Source organism: Marmota monax, unplaced genomic scaffold, assembly GCF_021218885.2.
Source record: "Marmota monax isolate L192 unplaced genomic scaffold, Marmota_monax_Labrador192_F-V1.1 WCK01_AAM20220418_F8-fsc00012, whole genome shotgun sequence".
NCBI lineage: Eukaryota > Metazoa > Chordata > Mammalia > Rodentia > Sciuridae > Marmota > Marmota monax.
The window spans coordinates 12,323,891-12,343,020 of record NW_026695227.1 but is presented as its reverse complement, the minus strand read 5'-3'; the positions used below and the strand labels follow the sequence as shown (position 1 = coordinate 12,343,020).

The 19,130-nt window shown below is 41.4% G+C and overlaps 1 protein-coding gene and 1 non-coding gene across 4 annotated transcripts in view; one reads left to right on the top strand and one right to left on the bottom strand.

Moving 5' to 3' along the window:
- Bcat1 (branched chain amino acid transaminase 1) overlaps positions 1-19,130 on the top strand; it is a 106,491-nt gene that overhangs the window by 27,742 nt on the left and 59,619 nt on the right. Inside the window, exons 1-2 of one of the 3 annotated variants that reach the window (XM_046436167.2) lie at positions 7,479-7,991; positions 9,024-9,095. In XM_046436167.2, the coding sequence (XP_046292123.1) occupies positions 7,773-7,991; positions 9,024-9,095 (291 nt within the window). In that variant the 5' untranslated portion in view covers positions 7,479-7,772. Of the gene's footprint in view, positions 1-7,478; positions 7,992-8,160; positions 8,947-9,023; positions 9,096-19,130 lie in introns of those variants that run through there. The other 2 variants (XM_046436169.2, XM_046436168.2) reach the window with 2 other exon arrangements.
- Positions 1,121-1,261, bottom strand: LOC124087480 (U4 spliceosomal RNA). The gene has a single exon (XR_006850072.1). It is a non-coding gene; the product is annotated as a U4 spliceosomal RNA (small nuclear RNA).

Below are 19,130 nucleotides of genomic sequence, written 5' to 3'. Positions count from 1 at the left end.
GGTTTGAGCAGAAGAGCATGTGCAATGGAAGATAATTTTGAGGCCATCTTGGAAAAACACAATCTGTCACATATGCTAAGAATTTTTGTAACCATAAAATTTGGAGGTCGACACTCTAGGTACGTGGGAGCCATTGGAATGAGTCAGAATTTTAGGTAGGATCACAAAACTAGTCATCTAACTGATTTGACCTATAGCTGTTTGATCTTGGGAAAGGGAGCCAACCTCTCTGAAGGCCTATAATAGAACTATGGTGTGTGTGTGTGGGTAGGGTGGGATAGGACACTTGAGTACTTAGAAAATATCCTACCCAAAGTGCCCAGAACATCTGGTTGCACAGAGGCAGCTATTATTAGGGTTTTAAGCTGAGGTTTTAGAAAATCTTTTCAGAGAGAACACTGGTGACAGCATTAAGGATGGATGTATTAACGGAGAAGGAGAAAGTTCCAGAATGAACTATTGGGGAATCTTGTCTATTGGCCAAGAGAGTGGACTAGCAAGGAAGGCCAGGCATGTATAGAGAAGAGACATGAGCAGGCAGCAGTCTCAGTGTGACTTCATATACTCAACTGGGCAAGAAAGAGAAGGGACTGTCTAGAGCCATACATTTGAGAGCCTTTAAGTTTTGCTAAGAACCCCCTTTTTCCACTGGCAAGTACTGATGAAAAGTTGCATGAAAGGGATGTGACCTTCTAAATCCATTTGTTTTATTATTCAAAGCAAAAATCTTGAAAGATGATGTGATCATCAAATTTAAAGTTAGTTAACTGTGCTGGTTGAATTGTGTACCTGAAAAAGAGAGGTTGAAGTCTTAAAACCCAATGCCTGTGAATGCCATATTTGAAAATAAGGTCTTTGTAGATGTCAAGTTAAAATGAGGTCACACAATATTAGCATGGACCTTTAATCCAATATGACTGGTATTCTTATTAAAAAAAAAAAAGAAAAAGATATGTGAAGGGGGACATCACTTAGGGATTGATGTGCTGCAGCTCTGCACCGAGAACACCTGGGTTACCAGAAGCTGGAAGAGACAAGCATGGCCCTGTCTACATCCAGTCTCCAGAACTATGAGACAATCAATTTCTTTTTCCTTTTCTGTCCCCCCCTGCCCCCCCAGGCTCTGTAGAGACTACCAGAAATTGCCAATGCTGACTATATTGCAAGACATCACAATGGAGTATTGGGAAAAGTTTTCAATTAGCAATTATCTTGCCTCATATAAGCCTCATTAGCTGTAAGACTGCCACTGAACAAAGCTTGAGACACTCCATTTCTGTCTGTGGTTGTCAGCGGTCCAGTTTGCAGCACTTCGTTACTGCAGTCTAGGAAACTGATCCATTAACTATAGACATAGGAAGTGAAATTGCTGGTTTTATTTGGTTAGAGGAGATGTGGCATTAAATAAGCTCAACTGAGAATTCTTTTATCAAGATTTCTGCATGGTTTGCCTTTCCAGAGACAGTGAGGTAGGGAGTGGGGGGAAGTAGTAGGAATTATGCTGCGTACATATTTGTCTACCCAAGTACAAGTAGGACACAAATAAATAAACCTTGAAAAATACAAAATGTATATTTTTAATATACTAATGTATATTTTTAATACTAGATATATATTTCTTTCATATCATGTTGTAATCAGCAGTGTACCCCTAATCCAAAGGCTATACATATAAATGAAAAACAATTAAAGCTGGAGAAGGAGGAGGGAGGGAGGAAGGGAGGGAGGAAGGGAAAAAGAGAGAGAGAGAGAAGAAAAAGATGAGCTGGAGAGTCAGGGATAGGAGCCAGAATTGAGGAGCTTGCTAAAGTATGTTGTCAAAAGCCTTGATACAAAGGCTTGAAGGGTTCTTTTTTTAGCCAAGAAGAGGTATGTTCAGATTTGCATTTTGCTATGATTTCTGTGGTTGCCACACTAGGAATGGCCCAGAGGGAATCAAGCCTGACTCTGAGGGGCTACTTGGAAGCCATTTGGCACTGGGATAGTGGTGCTGTGTTTGGAGAAATAGCAACTTCAGGACATGTGAAGCTAGAATTAATAGACACAGTGACTTCTTGGATGTGTTTGATGGACAACCTTTCTATGTCTAGCTAGGAAAATTAAATGGAATAGGGGTCAGTATTTTAGTCATCTTTTTTTCACTCCTATCACCAAAAGGGCCAACTAGAACAATTTTAGAGGAGGAAAAGTTGATTTGGGGGCATGGTTTTAGAGGTCTCAATCCATAGATGGCTGATTCCATTCCTAGGGGTGCGAGGTGAGGCAGGCAGAAGTGTGTGGTGGAAGGAAACAGCTAGGAGCATGGTACCAAGAAGCAGAGGGAACTCTGCTCAACCAGAACAAAACATAAACCCCAAAGACATGTACCCAAGGACCTATTTCCTCCATTTCCTCTATTTCACACCCTACTTGCCTACAGTTATTACCCAGTTAGTCCCCACAAGGGGATTAATATACTGGCTAGATTAAACCTCTCATAACCCAGTCACCTCACCTCTAAATTTTTTTTTGCATGATCTCACACATTGGAGGACACCTCATATCTAAACCATACAGTCAAATAACCCACCTCCACAGGCCACATGTTCTCTCTCCTGTTTCCTAAGTATGTGTGTGGGAACCTGCCATGCCTATTCTTTTACATATTTTCTTTGGCTACTTCAGTGAAACGGTGCAGGTTTGAGTAGATGGAGCAAGGATCATATTTCTCAAAGCCTAAAATATTTTCTACCTGGTCCTTGTAAGGAAGAAGCAAATGAAGGAAATAAAGAGAGAGGAGAAGTGGCTCCGCAGTAACACAGGTGTATTTGGGACAAACCTGCGGAGGGAGACTCAGTGGAGACTGAGACCACTTATAGCCTGGTGTAGATACTGGGGAATGAGGGAGGGGGAAATTAGGCTGTTGCTAGGAGGTTGTCAGGGAATGGTCCTTGGAGTGTTACCTTCATAAGTAACTAGGTGTTTTCAAGATTTCAGCCCCTGATAACAATTTCCTAATGATGATGGAGTGGGTGGGGTTTCTTTGCATGATGGTGGAGTATTGTTTGGGGTTTGGGTCAGGCTGAGCCAGTGACTTGAAGTGACTCATGTTGTAAGCTTGAGGATGTGTTTCAAAATGCTATTGCCTATGTCAAGTTCTACCTAACAGCCCTTTACATAAAATGTTTGTCAACACTGCAAAATAATCATTATCTACATTATTTGAAAGTTTAGGATATACAAGATGTGGTTCTAAGTCATATACATATGTAGTAATGCTTTGTGATTGTGTATCCCGATTATCAAATAAGAAGTGTAGCTGTGTCCCATTTTAAAGATCAGAAAACTCAAGTACAGAGATTCTCATTCATATTCACCATTTCAGGTAGCACCTATATGGCAATGATTCATCAAATAATTACCCTTCAATCTAGACCTCTCCTCTGAGCTTCAGACAGCCAGATCTCTCAGAGTCTCAGACACCTCAAAACTCAGTGGGATCCAACCAGATCTGCTCATCCCCTCAAACCATGTCACATTCTAGTGTCCCCTTGTTCTTGATGAATGTAGCCAACTAGATGATACAGCTGGAATCCAAGGAGCCCTCTTAATTGCTTCTTTTTTCCTGCTTCTACCTATAGGGTATTGATTTAACATTCGAGCAGCCATCTTAAATGTTAACCACCATCTTATGAGATAAGTTTCACTTTCCTGTACTTCCTCTTACCTGAAGTCCCCCCATCCCCATTAGTGATCTACTCTATGGTACCATAACCCTAAGCCAATCCCAGAAGGACACAACCCCTTTGCTCTGGAAAGCCCTATGGTACCATGGACCTAAGCCAATCCCATGCTATTGCCCTCCCGTCTCCCTCTGACACAAGCACCCCAGAGCCTATCCCATGGCGCCACAGCTACAACTCCAACCCTTCCCCACAAAAGCTGAACTCCCGAACATCTTGGGGCCTCTCTCTTCTCTAGAGATGGGCTTTATTTGTCAGCTTTGACAAATAAACTTTCCTGTGGATCTCTGCCTGACCTCCATCCTTCTTTTCTCGCTGGCCCCTCTCTTGCTTTCTCACTTTCCTTTCACTCCCCATGCCCATTCTGTCTAAAGATGATGGGATCTGGCTGTTTCTCTCCATCTGTATCCTCTATCACAACTCAAAGTCCAATTTATTAATAAGATCATCTGAAATGTGTTTTCTTTAATAGCTTCCTCAAAAACCCATTCCTTTCCACCCCACCCTCTTTCAGTCTCCAAACTGAAGCCCACACACATGAATTTTGTCACACCCTCCCCACCCCCATTCCCAGACAATTCTTAACTTCTCAGTGGGTTTTCTTGCCCCTGGGTTAAAGTGAAGTAAAAATTGTGAAAGTCAGAGCATCTTAATTAAGATGATAGGTGCGTAGAGTCACTAATAGTTCTGGCTTATTCTTGTTGTTGCTTACTAATAACACTTCTTGGATGAGGAAATTAAATACCTACTTGTAGGGTATTCTTCATTGAAAAATAGTGACTTGTATAGAACAAATTTCTAAAGTTGTCTGATTCAAATTCCATGGGCCTCTTCAATGTGTTTTGCATTATTTCATTGTTTTTGAGAGGTTTTTTTTTTTTTTTTTTTTTTTGGTTTGTTTACAAACAACTGAGAAATACAAGCAATTCTCATTTATTTTTAATTGATGCATAAAAGTATAAAATTGCACATGTTTCCAGACATGTATAAATTGCATAATGTTGTAGTCAGGTTAAACCTATTACATCCTCACTTACCATTTCTATATGGTGAAACTTTTCTAGCTCTCTGACATGTGTAGTACGTGATAGTACCCACTGATCAATATTTCTCCATCCCTGGCATGGGGATGTAGATCAGCAATAGAGTGCTCCACCAGTATGTGCCAGGCCCTGGGTTTGATCCCCAACACCTCAAAAAAAATATTCCCCATCCCTCCCCTCCCCTTACTCCCTGGAGCCTGTGATTACCACCATTGTACTCTCAATCTTTATGACATCCACATTTTGAGATTCCACCTGTGAATGAGATCACGGTGCTTGTCTTTCTGTGCCTGTCATATTTCCCACCTCAATTCATGTTGTTGCAGACGACAGGATTTCCTTTTTTATGGCTGAGCAGTATTTCATTGTGCATATGTGCCACATTTTCTTTATCCATTCAGTTCATCAGTGGATGGATACTTTGGTTGTTTCTATTTCTTGAGATAGCTGGATGATGGTTCTATTTTTAATTTTTTGAGAAAGCTTCATACTGTTTTCCATACTGGCTATATGCATTTATATTCCCATCCACTGTGCATAAGAATTTCCTTTTCTCCACATCCATGTAGGGGCTAAGGAAAACAGTAAAGAAATTCCATGTCCTTGTGTCTGCCATGACCTTCATATGTCCTTGATGAAACATCTAAAAAATGCTGCATTCTGAGTGGATTTGGCTCCCTCAGGAGAATTCTGAATCTTTCACTTATCTCAAGGTTGTCACTCCTTCTCTTGGGGATGTGGCCAGTCTTTTGGGGGATGAATTGTCCTTGAGAGTCACAGTTGTTAGTCACAGTTTTTTTGTTCTTAGTTGAATTTAAGGAGCCTTACTGGGAAATAAAACTTTCAAGTAGGATGTTCTGCCCAGGGACTTCCCAGTCAAGGACTCCCAGTTATAAGATGTCAGGTGTTAGTGTTTCCCCTGATCTGGTGATGTGTTTTGTTCTCTTTCTCTCTTGACTATCACTTTTGCTTTTGCTCTTGCTTCTATGTTATTACTAAAATAAATGTTACCTTGTATAAAGAGAGTGTCTTTATTGTCTATTGGATCCAACCTGCCAAATTCAGCAGCTGCACATATATACGCTTCAACATTACACCATGCCAGCACTTATTTTCTTTAGTCTTTAATACTAGCCATTCTTGTTTTCTCTGATATGTGAATGCTAACCCACAACAAGGGGTGGAGGGAGAGTAGAAGTTCAGTGGATTAGAGAAAGTGCAAAGAAGGGAAGTGGGGAGGGAGACAGAAATAGGAAAGACAGTGGAATGAATCTGACCTATATGAATACGCCACAATGAATTTCACCATCATTGTACATCCATAAGACTGGGATCCTAATTAGAATAAGATAGATTCCATGTTTGTCTAAATATATCAAATAGATTCTACTGTCATGTATAAGAACAACAAATTTAAAAATTTTTAAATATTTTTATTTTAAAATTCTTACTCAGGTGAAGTGATCTCATTGTGGTTTTGATTTGCATTTCCCTGATGATTAGTGATGTTGAACATTTTTCCATGTACTTGTTATCTATTTTTATGTTATCTTTTGAGAAATGTCTATTTAGATCTGTTATAGATCTGTTGCCCATTTTTTAATCCAGACTGCTATTTATTTATTTAGCTAGTGAGTTTTTGGAGTTCCTTGTGTATTCTGGATATAGATCCCTTGTCAGATGTATAATTTGCAAATATTTTCTCCCATTCCTTAGATTCTCTTTGCACTTTGATGAGTACTTCCTTTGCTATGCAGAAGCTTTTTAAATTATTTTTTTTCCATTTTGGCTTTTGTGATCTTGTCCAGAAAATCCTTACTGATTCTGATGTCCTGAAGTGTTTCCCTTAAGGATTGTTTTTTTAAAAGCATTTTATGGATACATAATATTCATATATCTTTTTTGCAGTGCATTATGGACCTAGGGATTCATTTTTAAGCCTTAGTAAGGGGTGGCTAACTGGTTTCTTAAGGTTTACTTGGCCTGTACACAAGAAAGAGTAAACTAAAGAAAGAAAAGTTTTCAATTTAAAATTCTGGGTTTCCAGGGACAGTTGCCACAGTTGCGATGACACATGATCTACCTGGAATCTTTGGTTCTTGGGACCCCACCTGGCAGAAGAGGCATTTCAATGCCTTGTCTAACGGGGAGGAAGAAAGGGACAGGTGAAGGTTTCCTTAGTTGATAAGATTGGAGCTTCATTTTCTGTAGGGTTGTGTGAGATCATTTCTAAAACCTGACTAGATTTAACTGCTTTCACCCAGAATGAACTGCCATCCTCCCTTTCAAAGATCAAGTTGGTCCCAGTCACCACTTCCTATTCAGACCCCGGAAGGCTCATAATTTAGTCTGATAATTGCCCTGGGAAAACAGAGCCGAGGAGACAATAGCTCTTCCAATCTCCTCTTTCTAAGCCGAGTAATATTTCCAACGTCACTTTCCCAGCCTCTAATATCGTTATCACGGGCCTACATCAGAAAACTGTAAAAACAGTATGACTAGGAGCTCTTGATTATTTTGTCTGAAAACGATGAATGGAATGGAGATCTTTGGGCAGAAATAGCACAGAGCTTAGGGGATGAGAGCCTGGTAGCCCCGTCACATCCGGAGGTACAAATAACCACTTGGGTAGGTGATGCAAAGGAATCTAAAAACCGTTTGCAACTGGGGGTCGGTGGCTGTCAAGAGCCACATACTAATGCCATTCCCTGGCTGCAAACGCCCCAGGGCAGAACCTGCCTTTTGTCAATTTGATTTGGAGTCTGCAGAAAGCTGCCTTTATGTAAATGAATGTCTCCTTTGCCTAGCGGAGGTTTCCGGGCCTCTCTCCCAGAGGTCGTGTAGTAAATAAGAATGCTCGCCTGCCGAGTGCCTGCCCTTGGGAAGATGCTGACTCCAGGAGCTTATTCTTGGGCCTCTGTTCGAGACCCAGTGGCTAGGACAACGACTTTGGTTTTCGGCTCTGCAGACAGAAAGGGAACAGACAGCCGAGGCTCCTCCCTCAGGGATGCTAGAGGGGCTGCGTCGTTCCCTGAGTCTGCTGCTGGCTCGGGGCCCCGGGCCGTGGCACCTCGCGCCGCGCGGGTGGTGCACCTGGGCCTGGCCTCACCGTCCGCCTTCGGGTCCAGCCGCTCACCGGGGGCCACCCTCGCCCTCCGCAGCCTCGCGCTCCTGCAGTCTCCTGATGGCCAGCCATCGCTGCGCCGCCGCGGCTCTCGCCTCGCAGGTACCCCGGACCAGGCGTTTGCGGATGGGGGGTGGGAGGGAGGTTGGAACCAGCATCTCTGAAGCTTGCGGGCGTGACCGCACGTAGGACTGCGGTTTCTCGCGCCACCCTCCTTTGCCTCACTCCACGTTCCGCCCAAGCGGAGGCGGCTCCTCTTCCCGCGTCCTTTCCTTAAATCCAGACTCCCAGCCTGCCAACTCAGCCTTGTCGAGGTCCCTGCTGGCCAAGTCTAATATCCTGCTGGGTGATCCGCTCCGCAATGGGGATGTGAGGTCCTCACGGAAGCTTTGAGAGGGAGGAGACGGGAGCGAATTTCTGGGCTGCAAGAATCCACAGCCACATCCTAAATACTTAGACCGCAGTCTTCTACTCCCTTGGATCCCTTTCTTGCCTCGCTTCTGCATTTGATTAGCAAATTGCCCCCCCCCCCCCACCTCCCCGTAGGTACCTTTCCCCAATTAGTCCCTCTTCCCTGTATCTTTATCTTTTCACCTCTCCTAATATCACAAGTATTGTCCTTAAAGTGTGGGGTTTGGTGTGATGTGGATGCGGATGACCCTGCTGGTGAAGAAAATGGTTCACGCCGGTCCCCATCCCTTTTACATTCTGGCTATTGTGCGCCCATGATTGACAAGACCACGAGGCTGAGCGCGCCCTGGAGATTTTTCTATAAATGGCGTTAAAACCCTAGTCTAGACGATTTACTCGGATAGAAAGGAGACAATTACCTTCTTGTTCTTTGTTGGTGAACCCTGGCATCAGGGCTGACCTGGAATTTAACAAGTTTTCCCTAAGCTAGCAGAGGAGGACAAAAACAACCCAGACCGCGCGGGCAGGGTAGGAAGTGAAGGGCAGTACTCTTGGGAGGCTCTTGTTTGGGCTGGTGCCTGGGCGTTCGATTGACAGATCATTTTTTTGTTCACCTGGGTACCGGAACAGAGAACCCTGTGTGATGGTGAGTATTATTGATCATCCCAAACCCCCGTTAATCCTTTTTGGTTTTACTTAATGGAGGTTTAATTCTTCTTTAAGGACTGCAGTAACGGATGCTCCGCTGAATACCTTGGAGAAGGAGGATCAAAAGAGGTGGTGGAGACTTTCAGGGTAAGTTGCTAGCCAGAAATTATGTGTGTAAAACAACATTCAACTGAGTAAATCCATTTTTTTTTTTTTTTTTTTGAGATTTGGGGGAATGTTCACTGTGTGGGTTATATAGTAACATTTTAAATACCACTTGGGAAAAAAGTCATTTGGGAAGCAATAATACCATTCATCATATAAAAAATTACCTAGCACCTAATCACTTATTTTATTTCACGAATCATAATTTTTTATTGAAAATAAGCAATTCCTAAATATTAACCTGGATGTTTTTCTGATTGTATAAGTATAGTCTTCACTGCGCTTATGGAAGAAGTTCACTGTGATTTTTCTCTTTGTCATACTTTATAGTAAAAGTGTTGCATTTTGTTCTTTTCTGTCTTAATTACATGGTTTATATATTAAATAATCTCATGCTTCACAAGGGAATAGTGAGGAGGAAATGAGATAAGAATCTGGTAAAAGTACTTTGAAAAATCATACAAATCCAATTGGAACATATATTATCTTTCTCAATAAATCATTATCCACCTCCCCCAACCATGGAAGATTTTGCTTCTCTTTGTGCCTCATTCTGCTCTCCTGCCTGTTTCTGTCACTGTCAATTGTCATTCACAGCACAGAGTGTCCTAATGATCTCACATCCTGGCAGAGTTCAGAGAGGGAATGAAACGTGACTCATCAATTTCACACATACTCAGCTCTTAACAGTGTGCCTGGGACTGTGTTAGATACTGGGAATCAGAAGATAGATTCAAGATAAGGTCTATGCTCATGAATTTTTCAAGAACCAAAATATAACAAAATATACCAATTTCCTTACTCAAGTTCCTGAATTTTATTTGTGCACATTATTACTAGTGCTTTAAAGATAATATTCATCATAACTCTGTAACAACAGATTTAATTTACTACACTATAGAGACTAAGCACTGATACATTTGAGGATTTACATGGGTCCTTAAAAAAATGAGGTAAAAAAACTCTCACTTGATAATCTTTAAGGCTTGTTTTATATGAATTCAGTAAGTAAATTCCTCAAAGGAAGGTGGTAAGTAAGTAATATCTGGAAGACCTTCATACTTTCATACAAAGAAGCATTCTTTACAAAGTAAATAATTAATTATAATATAAGTGATCTATTTGTTTATTTAGATTTCTACATATAAGAGTTTAGTTAAAGAAGAAATATTTATTGACACTCATGTATTTATATATTAAAACATGACTTTCAATGGATGAATTCATAGCACATATGTGATGGGGCAAATGTAAAGTTATTTTGATAATTTGGGGAAGAAACATGATGGATTTTACAGGATCATCTTGGCCTTTTTTTGTGTGTGCCAGGGATTGAGTTAGGGCCTTGTACATGCTCAGTATGGTTTTCTATCTCTGAACTATACTCCCAGCCCCAATCTTTGCTATTGACAATTTTCTACCTCTTTATTAATCTTATCTTATTCATAATATTTTCTTGCCTCTCTGTTCTCTCAAGTAGATTTCATATTGTTTTTCTCTTCCCTGTTAAGATGAGGTCATTTTAAAGTGAGAATGCAGTCTTTTAATGGAATTCAGCAATGAGATGTTTTATTACATATCCTAGGGAATCTTCCTGTGAAGTTCAGGGTCCTCTTTATTTGAAAGAGGTCAGCTTTCCATTTCTTCCAATTCCATCTGACTCACATATCTACACAGAATGAAACACTCCAAATCTGTAATTTTCTTCTTTAGACCTTCTCATTAGGTTTTAGGAGAGTATCTCTACAGACAATGAAGATAGATAGCCTCAAGGCTTTCTGAATGGAGTAAGAAAAGTACATAGAACCTATTGTATAATAAATTTCCAGTCCATCAGTAATTCAGGCTTGGTCTTTGACAGTTTTAAGTGTTGTGGGCAGTGCAGGAAAGTACAAATGTGTAAGCAAAGGATGTTGGCTGAATTCTGGATAAGAGAGTCCCCAGGTGCTTTCCAGCAAGTGGTACTTCCCTGCTATGGGCTTCCCCATTTCAGAGCAAATTGCTATCTACCACAAATATTGAATCAGGAAAATTTTAATATGCCCTGCTTTTGTCAGTATGTCTTGTCATTTCACAATCAGTCATTGTAGCATTCCAGATTCTTCTGTAAACATATGGCATGAAAAATCCTGACTTTGAAGTTATCAGACAATGTGGAGCATCACTTTACAAACTCTGTTATTTTAAAACCCATCAGTTAGGGAAATGTAGAAAAAAGAAAAGGGCTTTTTGAAAACACTGATAAAAATTGTTTATAAAATTATTTTTTCCCCTTAGAGCCTAATTTAGTATCTATTCAAAACTAGTCACATACCTTCAGTTAATATTGTTTGTTTATTTATTTTTATTTTTTTAATGATATGGGATTGACCCCAAGGGCACTATGCTATTGCACTATATCCCCACTGCCTTTTTTTTTTTTTTTTTAATTTTGAGACAGAGTCTCCTTATGATGTCCAGGTTGGCCTCCAACTTGCAATCCTATTGCCTCAGCCTCCCAAGTAGTGGGAATTATAGGTGTGGACCACTATGCTCTGCTATTAATTTACTTTTGAACTCATTCAGCTATATCACCTACTTGTTTTAGTATATTTAGGTAATTTCTTTGAGGTCAGGTTAAAAATTATTATTTTTAATTTCCAGACTTGTAGAAATTTTCACAAAGGAAATTAGAGTTCTTCATGAAATTCTAAAGTCACCCAATTATGTATTACTTTGAAAAAATTTGTATCCCTATGTACAAATCAAAGTTAGAACATTATTATTCATATCATTGAGAAATCACATCTTAAAAAAAGGTGTTGTAACTAACTAGAACAAATAATAATAATTTTAAAAAGAGTGTTATGGTCTACTGAAGTAGAATAAATGTCTGGAAATTCAATCATTTATATTCCATATTCAGAATTTTAACTATTATGAGCAATTTATAATTAGATGAACATTAAGCTGCATATAACAAACCTTATTCTATATCTCTGCTTTGCTATTAACTTCATCTCCTCGGACCAGTGGGTCTTTATGTGTGCTTCTAGAGGTATTTTGTTCATTTTTTGTGGTGTTAGGGATTGAATTTAGAGCCATATTCCAGACAAGTGCTCTACCACTGACCTACAACCCAGCCCTAGAGGTATTTCAAGGAAAGGACTCAGAAAACAAAATTACATGTAATGGACCATGATCATCTCAATATTGGCTGCACATTGGATTTAGCTGTAGAAGCTTTTAAAAAGTCTCATCATTTCCATTTCATAACTGAATCAGAACCTCAGAGGGGTGGGGGATGGAACTTATTTTATTCATTTTTAAGCTACACAGGTGATTCTAACTTTGTAGCCACATTACCTTGCTTGAAGATCTCATCAATTTGAAAGACGGATTGGAAAATCACTGATGCTGAGGAGGAAGTGTAGCAACTCACAGAATAAAGCTCAACACTACTCAGATTCTTGTATTTTACCTCCTGTGAACTGCCTTTCCCCTTCCTGGTTTGCTTCTTCATACCTCAAAATCAGTAAGAAATTTTAAACACGGTAGACCTACCTCTACTATTATCCTCAATGGCTCCTTTGATTTGCCTGGAATAGAGTGATAAACTAGGCTTACTTTAATTGTTGGCAGCTTATTGTAAATATTTCTAAGGAAGAAGGAAGATGGGATACAATCTTAGTTGAATAGAGTCAACGCTTGCAGAAAACTGGAATGTCTATCAGTATAGCCAGTAGAATGAACTAAATGGCTATATGAGCCCAGCCCTTGCCGATCCCTTTTCTGGCTCCAGTAGCTGCAAGACTTCTGTGACCTGTCTCCTACCACTTTATTTATCCACATTTTTTACATTCCTGCCACACTGGGTATGTTAGTCAGTCTTTGTTGCTGCGACCAAAATACCTGACAAGAACAATTTAGAGGAGGAAAGATTTATTTGGGTTTAGGGTTTCAGAGAATTCTCTCCCTGGTCAGCTGGCTCCAATGTAGAAACAACATGGAGGGAGAGGAGGTGAGCAAAGGTGCTCAGCAAGTGGCAGCAAGAAGCAGACAAGAGAAAGAGAAGAAGGGGCCAAAGTGAAGATAAATCCTTGCTGCTTTGGGGACCATGCTTTTAACACATGAGCTTTGGGTGGGGGGGACATTGCAGATTCATACCATAACACTGGGGTTTTTGCTATTTCTTAAACATTCCATGTTAGTTCCTACCTCAGGAACCTTGTCCTTGGCTTTGATTGCCTAAATTACTTTGCCCCTAGATTTCTACATGGCACATCTTCTTTCTCCATCCAAGTTTCTGCTCAGATACAACCTCATCTCATTAGTGAAGCCCTCAATAAACCTTCTAAGACAAGCATTCTCTTTCCCACTCTATTTTCTTTCTTTCTTTTGTGGTGGTGCTGAGGATTGAATCCAGGGCTTTGTGCATGCAAGGCAAACACTCTACCAACTGAGCTATATCCCCAGCCCTCCCACTCTATTTTCTTCAGTTGCTTTGATTTTCTTTATAGCAGTAATCACCTTGACAATTAGTTGTTATCTGTTTATTTTTTTTTTATTTCTCCTCACTAGGAGAACAAGAACCTGATGTTCCTTAAGATCTATAGCAGTACAGGTACATAGTAGGTTAAAAAAAATTGTTAGTTTGAATGAATAGTAATTACTAATCACAGTTTGTGCCTGTTCATGGCTGACAGAGAACTTGCCCAAGCAGGGAAGTTTGAGATTTGTGCACTATTGATACAACCTGTGTAGCGCTGTGTAGTGCTGGTGCAGCCAATGTTTATTGAAGGTAAAATACTAAGAATAATAAGGGAGAAATTTAGAAGAGCAAGCAAGGTGGGGAAGTTACCCTACATTTATTTGGTATGAAACAAAATCTTGGTTTTGTTTTAAAAATATTCTTATGTAGATTGTCATTGTCATAGCTACCATTACCATTTCATGGCAGGAAGAGAATTATAGACCTTAGGAATGCAAAAAAGTTTAAGGATCATGTGTACTAGGCTTCATGTTTGGGGTATAATAATGACAGTAATAGTAACAGCATGGTGAACTTTTATGTTACCCTTAAAAAACTACGCATATTTTTAATTCTGTTGGAGGGATGCAAGAGCTGTTGCCTTTGTCATATTTAACATGTATCTGGAATTTAGCAAGTAAAAAGAGTTCACCCTTTCAGTTCATACTCTTCTCTCCAGTTCACAACCATTTTTTTCCCTGTGTGTCTTATTATTTCCTTCTTTAAAGAGAAACATTTACTAGTTGTCCTAAGAGAAAATTTGCATTAAGTTTATCTTCCAATATTTATATGATTCCAGATTTTTCTTAGTACAGGATTTCTCCCCATTCACTCAAAACAGCTAACCGAATAACATTCCAGGTACTTACTTCATTGTGCAAGAGCACTGTGAAGCTATTCATATCATGAAAATGTTTGTCTTAGAATTGCCCTGACTCTGAATCTTGACCGGCTTCTATAAATGTGTCTATCATTGATGAGGCGATATATCTGGAATCCACCAAACATCATCAGAATATAGGAAAACTACACTGTTCTGTGCCAGGCATGGTGCTAGGGATGGAGATGTAACTGTAAGTATTCAAATATATTCAAATACTCCAGTCAGAATTTTTGTCAGAACAGCCTAGAACAGGGGTGACAAACTTTTTTTTTTTTTTTGTGAGTATGTGTGTCTGTGTGAGTGTGTGTGTATGCATGCATATGCGCGTGCTGAAATTAAACTCAGGGCTTCATCCATGCTAAGCATGCCTCTACTGCTAAGTTACATTCCCAGCCCCTGACAATCTTTTTAACAAAATTTTCTGTTTTTTTGTGTGTGTGTGGTGGGGGGAGGGGGAGGACACTGTGAATTTAACCCTTGGATGCTTTGCCAATGACCTATATCTCCAGCTCTTTTTTTAAAAAAAAACAATTTTTGTGCCAATTTTATTGAGAAACAATTAACATACGGTAAGATTTGCCAGTTTTTGTGTGTATGTATGTGGTGCTGGGGATTGAACCCAGAGGCCTTGTGCATGCAAGGCAAGCACTCTACCAACTGAGCTAAATCCCCAGTCCTCCAGCTCTTTTTATTTTTTATTTTGAGACAGGGTTTCACTAAGTTGCTTAGGGCTGTACTAAATTGCTGAGGCTGGTTTTGAACTTGCAATCCTCCTGTCTCAGCCTCCTGAGTCACTGGGATTACAGGCATATACCACTGCACCGGGTCAATAAACTTTTTAATAGGTCCCATTAATAAATACTGTAAGCTTGATGGCCATTTAGCAATTTAACAAGTAAAAAGCTTTCTGTCAGAACTAGTGGATCATGCCACTATTGAAGGTAAAAGAAAGGTATGATTATGTTCCAGTAAAATGTTAAATTGAGAAACAGGTCAGCTGGCTGCATTTAGTCTACAGCATAGGGGTTTGCCCAAACCCCTACTTAGTCTAGAAGATCAGGAGAGAAATGACCTTCAAAGCTAATCAAAATAATTTAGCTGAACTATATCCCTTTAAATAAATGTATTGTACTTAGTAAAGGATTGTAAGTTAATTTATTTATTTCGATTAAATAGTGATAGGAAAAGGTTGATATCCTATCCAAATGTGGCACTTTATGGATGACATGTGACAAGGTGGCTTTACTAGGTTAGCCTGAACATTGCAGTAGTGTGTCCTAATGCGCGTGCTTGTTGTAATGAGAGCTTTCTAGTCCTCTTAGAATAGTTTTCCATGTCCAGTGGGCGGACTGCGGGCGAGCTCAGACCGTTGGCCCCACCTGGAGCTGTGGCAGTTGGGCAGGGCTGACGGTGTGGGCGCGGTGGAACTGGGAAGGCGAATCCACCACCTGCATCCCTGAACTCCCGGTCTTGCTGAGTGATTGCCTTCGGGGCCCTCGGAGCTGGCAGGCAAGACAGACTGGCCCTGCCCACCGCTGCAGGGCGGTGGGGTCCCCTGTACCTCCACAGCTGCCGGAGAGCAGAATGCAGCGCAGGAAGGTGCCCGCCACCCTCAGGCCAGAGGAGCCTGCGGAGAAACGCCCCCCCGCTTTCATGGACCACATGCTGGACAAATTTGCCCGCCCGAGAATTCCAGTGAACAACAAATGGAGACTCCTTCCCAGCCCCCAGGCTGCGTTGGCAAGTAATGATTGCTCATCGGCACCTCACCTCGAGGTGGTGGAAAACATTGCGAAGCTCCTGGCGGAGAATGAAGTCCCACAACTTTTTATAAAGATGATAGAAAACATGAATTCAAACCATGATAAAAAGGCACCATGGTGAGAAAAGGACTTTCTCATCAAAAAGAAATGGCGATGCAGTCCATTAATACTGCTTCTAAGACAGGAAATCTTAAACATAGTCTACATATTTCACTTCAGGAATTCAGCCATGAACTGAAAGTGGGGTCTGCAGATGAGAGACTTGTATCATACCTGGAGTCCCTCCCTGTGTCTTTGACCAGCAATCCTGTGAAGGTCTCTTAGGAGAAATCTGCTGAGGACCTTGTGAGAAAATGGTGAAAAAGTCCACCACCTCCTTCTCTACCCCATAGACGTTAATACCGAGCTCTAAAGGGAACAGAGCATTTTGTTATCCTGTAACTACAGGAGCGAGCTGCCTCCATCCCTTTGATACCAGTTATTCCAAGTTGAAAGAAAAAGGAATCAAAACCTTGAGTGGAGATAGGATGAGGTCTTTAAAAGACAAAAGTTATTGCAAATTTTCAGACTTGAAAAGATTTCAGTTTCAAAACAAGTAACCCACAGAAGCTTCTGGAGTCCTTTCTTATTCTTTGGTTCTGGAGACCAAACAGTGAGCTATGCCTGTGCATGTCTTGAGTCATTTCTTGCTCTGACCTCGCAAGAAGCCATGTGAGGGAATTTCAAACACCAGCTAGAGAAGGCCCTGGCTGTGCCTGGATTTTTCGCTCATTAGTACAGGGAAATCTTGGTGGTAGCCTGTGAAACTCAAGGATAGTTAGCTCGTTTGGTGGTTTGGGGGTTCTAGTTTTGGTTTTTTGATATTGGTTTTTTGATTTGGGTTTTTTGTTTTGTTTTTCTTTTTTGACTTTTTTTTGTTTTGGTATTTTTAACTAACATCTGTAGTAGTTAAGATGTGCAGTGAGAGTAGTCAGAGTAGTGAAGTGTGGCAAGAGGACCAGCTTAAGCTGGTCCATCTTCACGGACTATTAATGGGTCCTGAGCGACATTGGTCAGAGTGGCTTTGCCCAGGTGAAATTAGCCTGCTATCTCCTCACCAGGACAGAGGTGACTGTAAAAAGTCCTGCCAAATATATAGCAGCACTTCCCCAATCATATTCAAATAGGATACAATGGGGACTAGAACACTCAAAAATGTGATCCAGCTGTTTCAAATTATTGACACATTGAAAATATCTACCCAGAGAAGGTTCAGGTAGATCACATGTACCATGTGCTACTACCAGAAGAAAGACATGGCTCATGGAGACTTGAAGCTGGAGAACATCCCAGTGAGAGCCAGAGGAAACATCAAACTCATTGACTTCAGCCTGAGTAGCAGGTTCATGGTTGGGCAGAAGCTGGACAGGTTCTGGGGCATTGTCTCATACTCTGCCCCATAAATCTTCCAGAGGGAAAAATATGAGCACCCTTGCAGTGAACATCTGGTGCCTGGGTGTCATTCTGTGTTTTATGGTCATAGGGTGCCACTCATTTAAGAGGGACGACTGCTTGGCAGCTGACAGAGCTGATCCTGCATGCAAGGTACTACATTCCCTTAGGTTTCTGCTGAAGCATGAAACCTCAACTATTAAATAGTGACGGTGGACTCCACACAGAGGCCTGTGGTAGACCAAATCATGGGGCGCCCATGGCTGAGTCAGGGTAAGGTATATTCACTGATCGTTCTAGTGCATACTCCCCAAACCACCCAGACTTCATAATAATGACAATCATGTTTAACATGGGTTGTGACCCAAACAATACCTGGGCATCTCTGACAAATAGAAAATTTCATGAGGCAATGGCTGTGTACCTGATACTCCAGCACCTGATAATCCAGGCGGCAGGCTGCATGATCTAGTTAAAGCCTGGGCCTCCAGAGGCTGGGCCTTGCCCATGCCCCTTCTAATCCCTCTCTTCGCCCAAAGAGGAGTGCCAGTGAGCTTGCCCTTTGGCCCTTCCCCTTCTAGCCCTGGGAGCATCAGTTGCCTGAGGAGGCCAAGGAGTCAGGGCTAAAGGGAGGTAAAAGAGCCAGCCTGCATGCAAGGACCCCCACTCCCAGCATAGCTCCCCAGCATGTCCCTGTGTGCCCCACACCAGCTCCTGGACAATCATCGGTGGGTGGAACACAGCAGCAAGTCCTCCCAGGGTATGTGGCCAGAAGAAAACTCCTTTATATAGGGAAAAATTTCTCTCTATAGGGCAACCCCACAACCCATACATGGCAACAGCCAGGGTTGGCCCACAGCCTATGCATGGCAACAGCAAGGGCTGAAAGGGGGGACTAGGAGGATTGCCACCTATATTCAACAACTATGTTGCTGCATGCCACGTTCCTGCTGCCTGGCCTGAAAGTCAGGTCTGCATTCAAAAACCAAGTGGCTCCCATGAAAGGAGGACAGAAATGTGCTGGATTCAGAAAGTGACTCCAGTGAAAATGGAGAGCTGAGACAGAGACAAAACCAATGGACAGCCAGAGGCCCCTGAGCTGTGTGGATCCTGATGTCATGGTGTGGGCACCGCTCAGGTATGGACTCACACAGCTACTGGAGAAACAGTGCAAGCTGGTTGGGGCAGTGTAGAGCCACCTGGGACCAGGGCTCCTCTCTACCCATACCTGGAAGAGACATCAGAGACTGTTTTCCCTGGGACACTTACCCCACCCTGCTCTTCTCAGTCTTTTCTCCCATGTTTCTGGGATGACAGAGATGGTTCTTAATAAATTTGTTTCTAAGGACAGTTAAAAACAAAAACAGTTTTCAGCCTGAATATTTTTCTAAAAATAAAGCTGATTGTCATTTATAATCTAAGACTAAGGT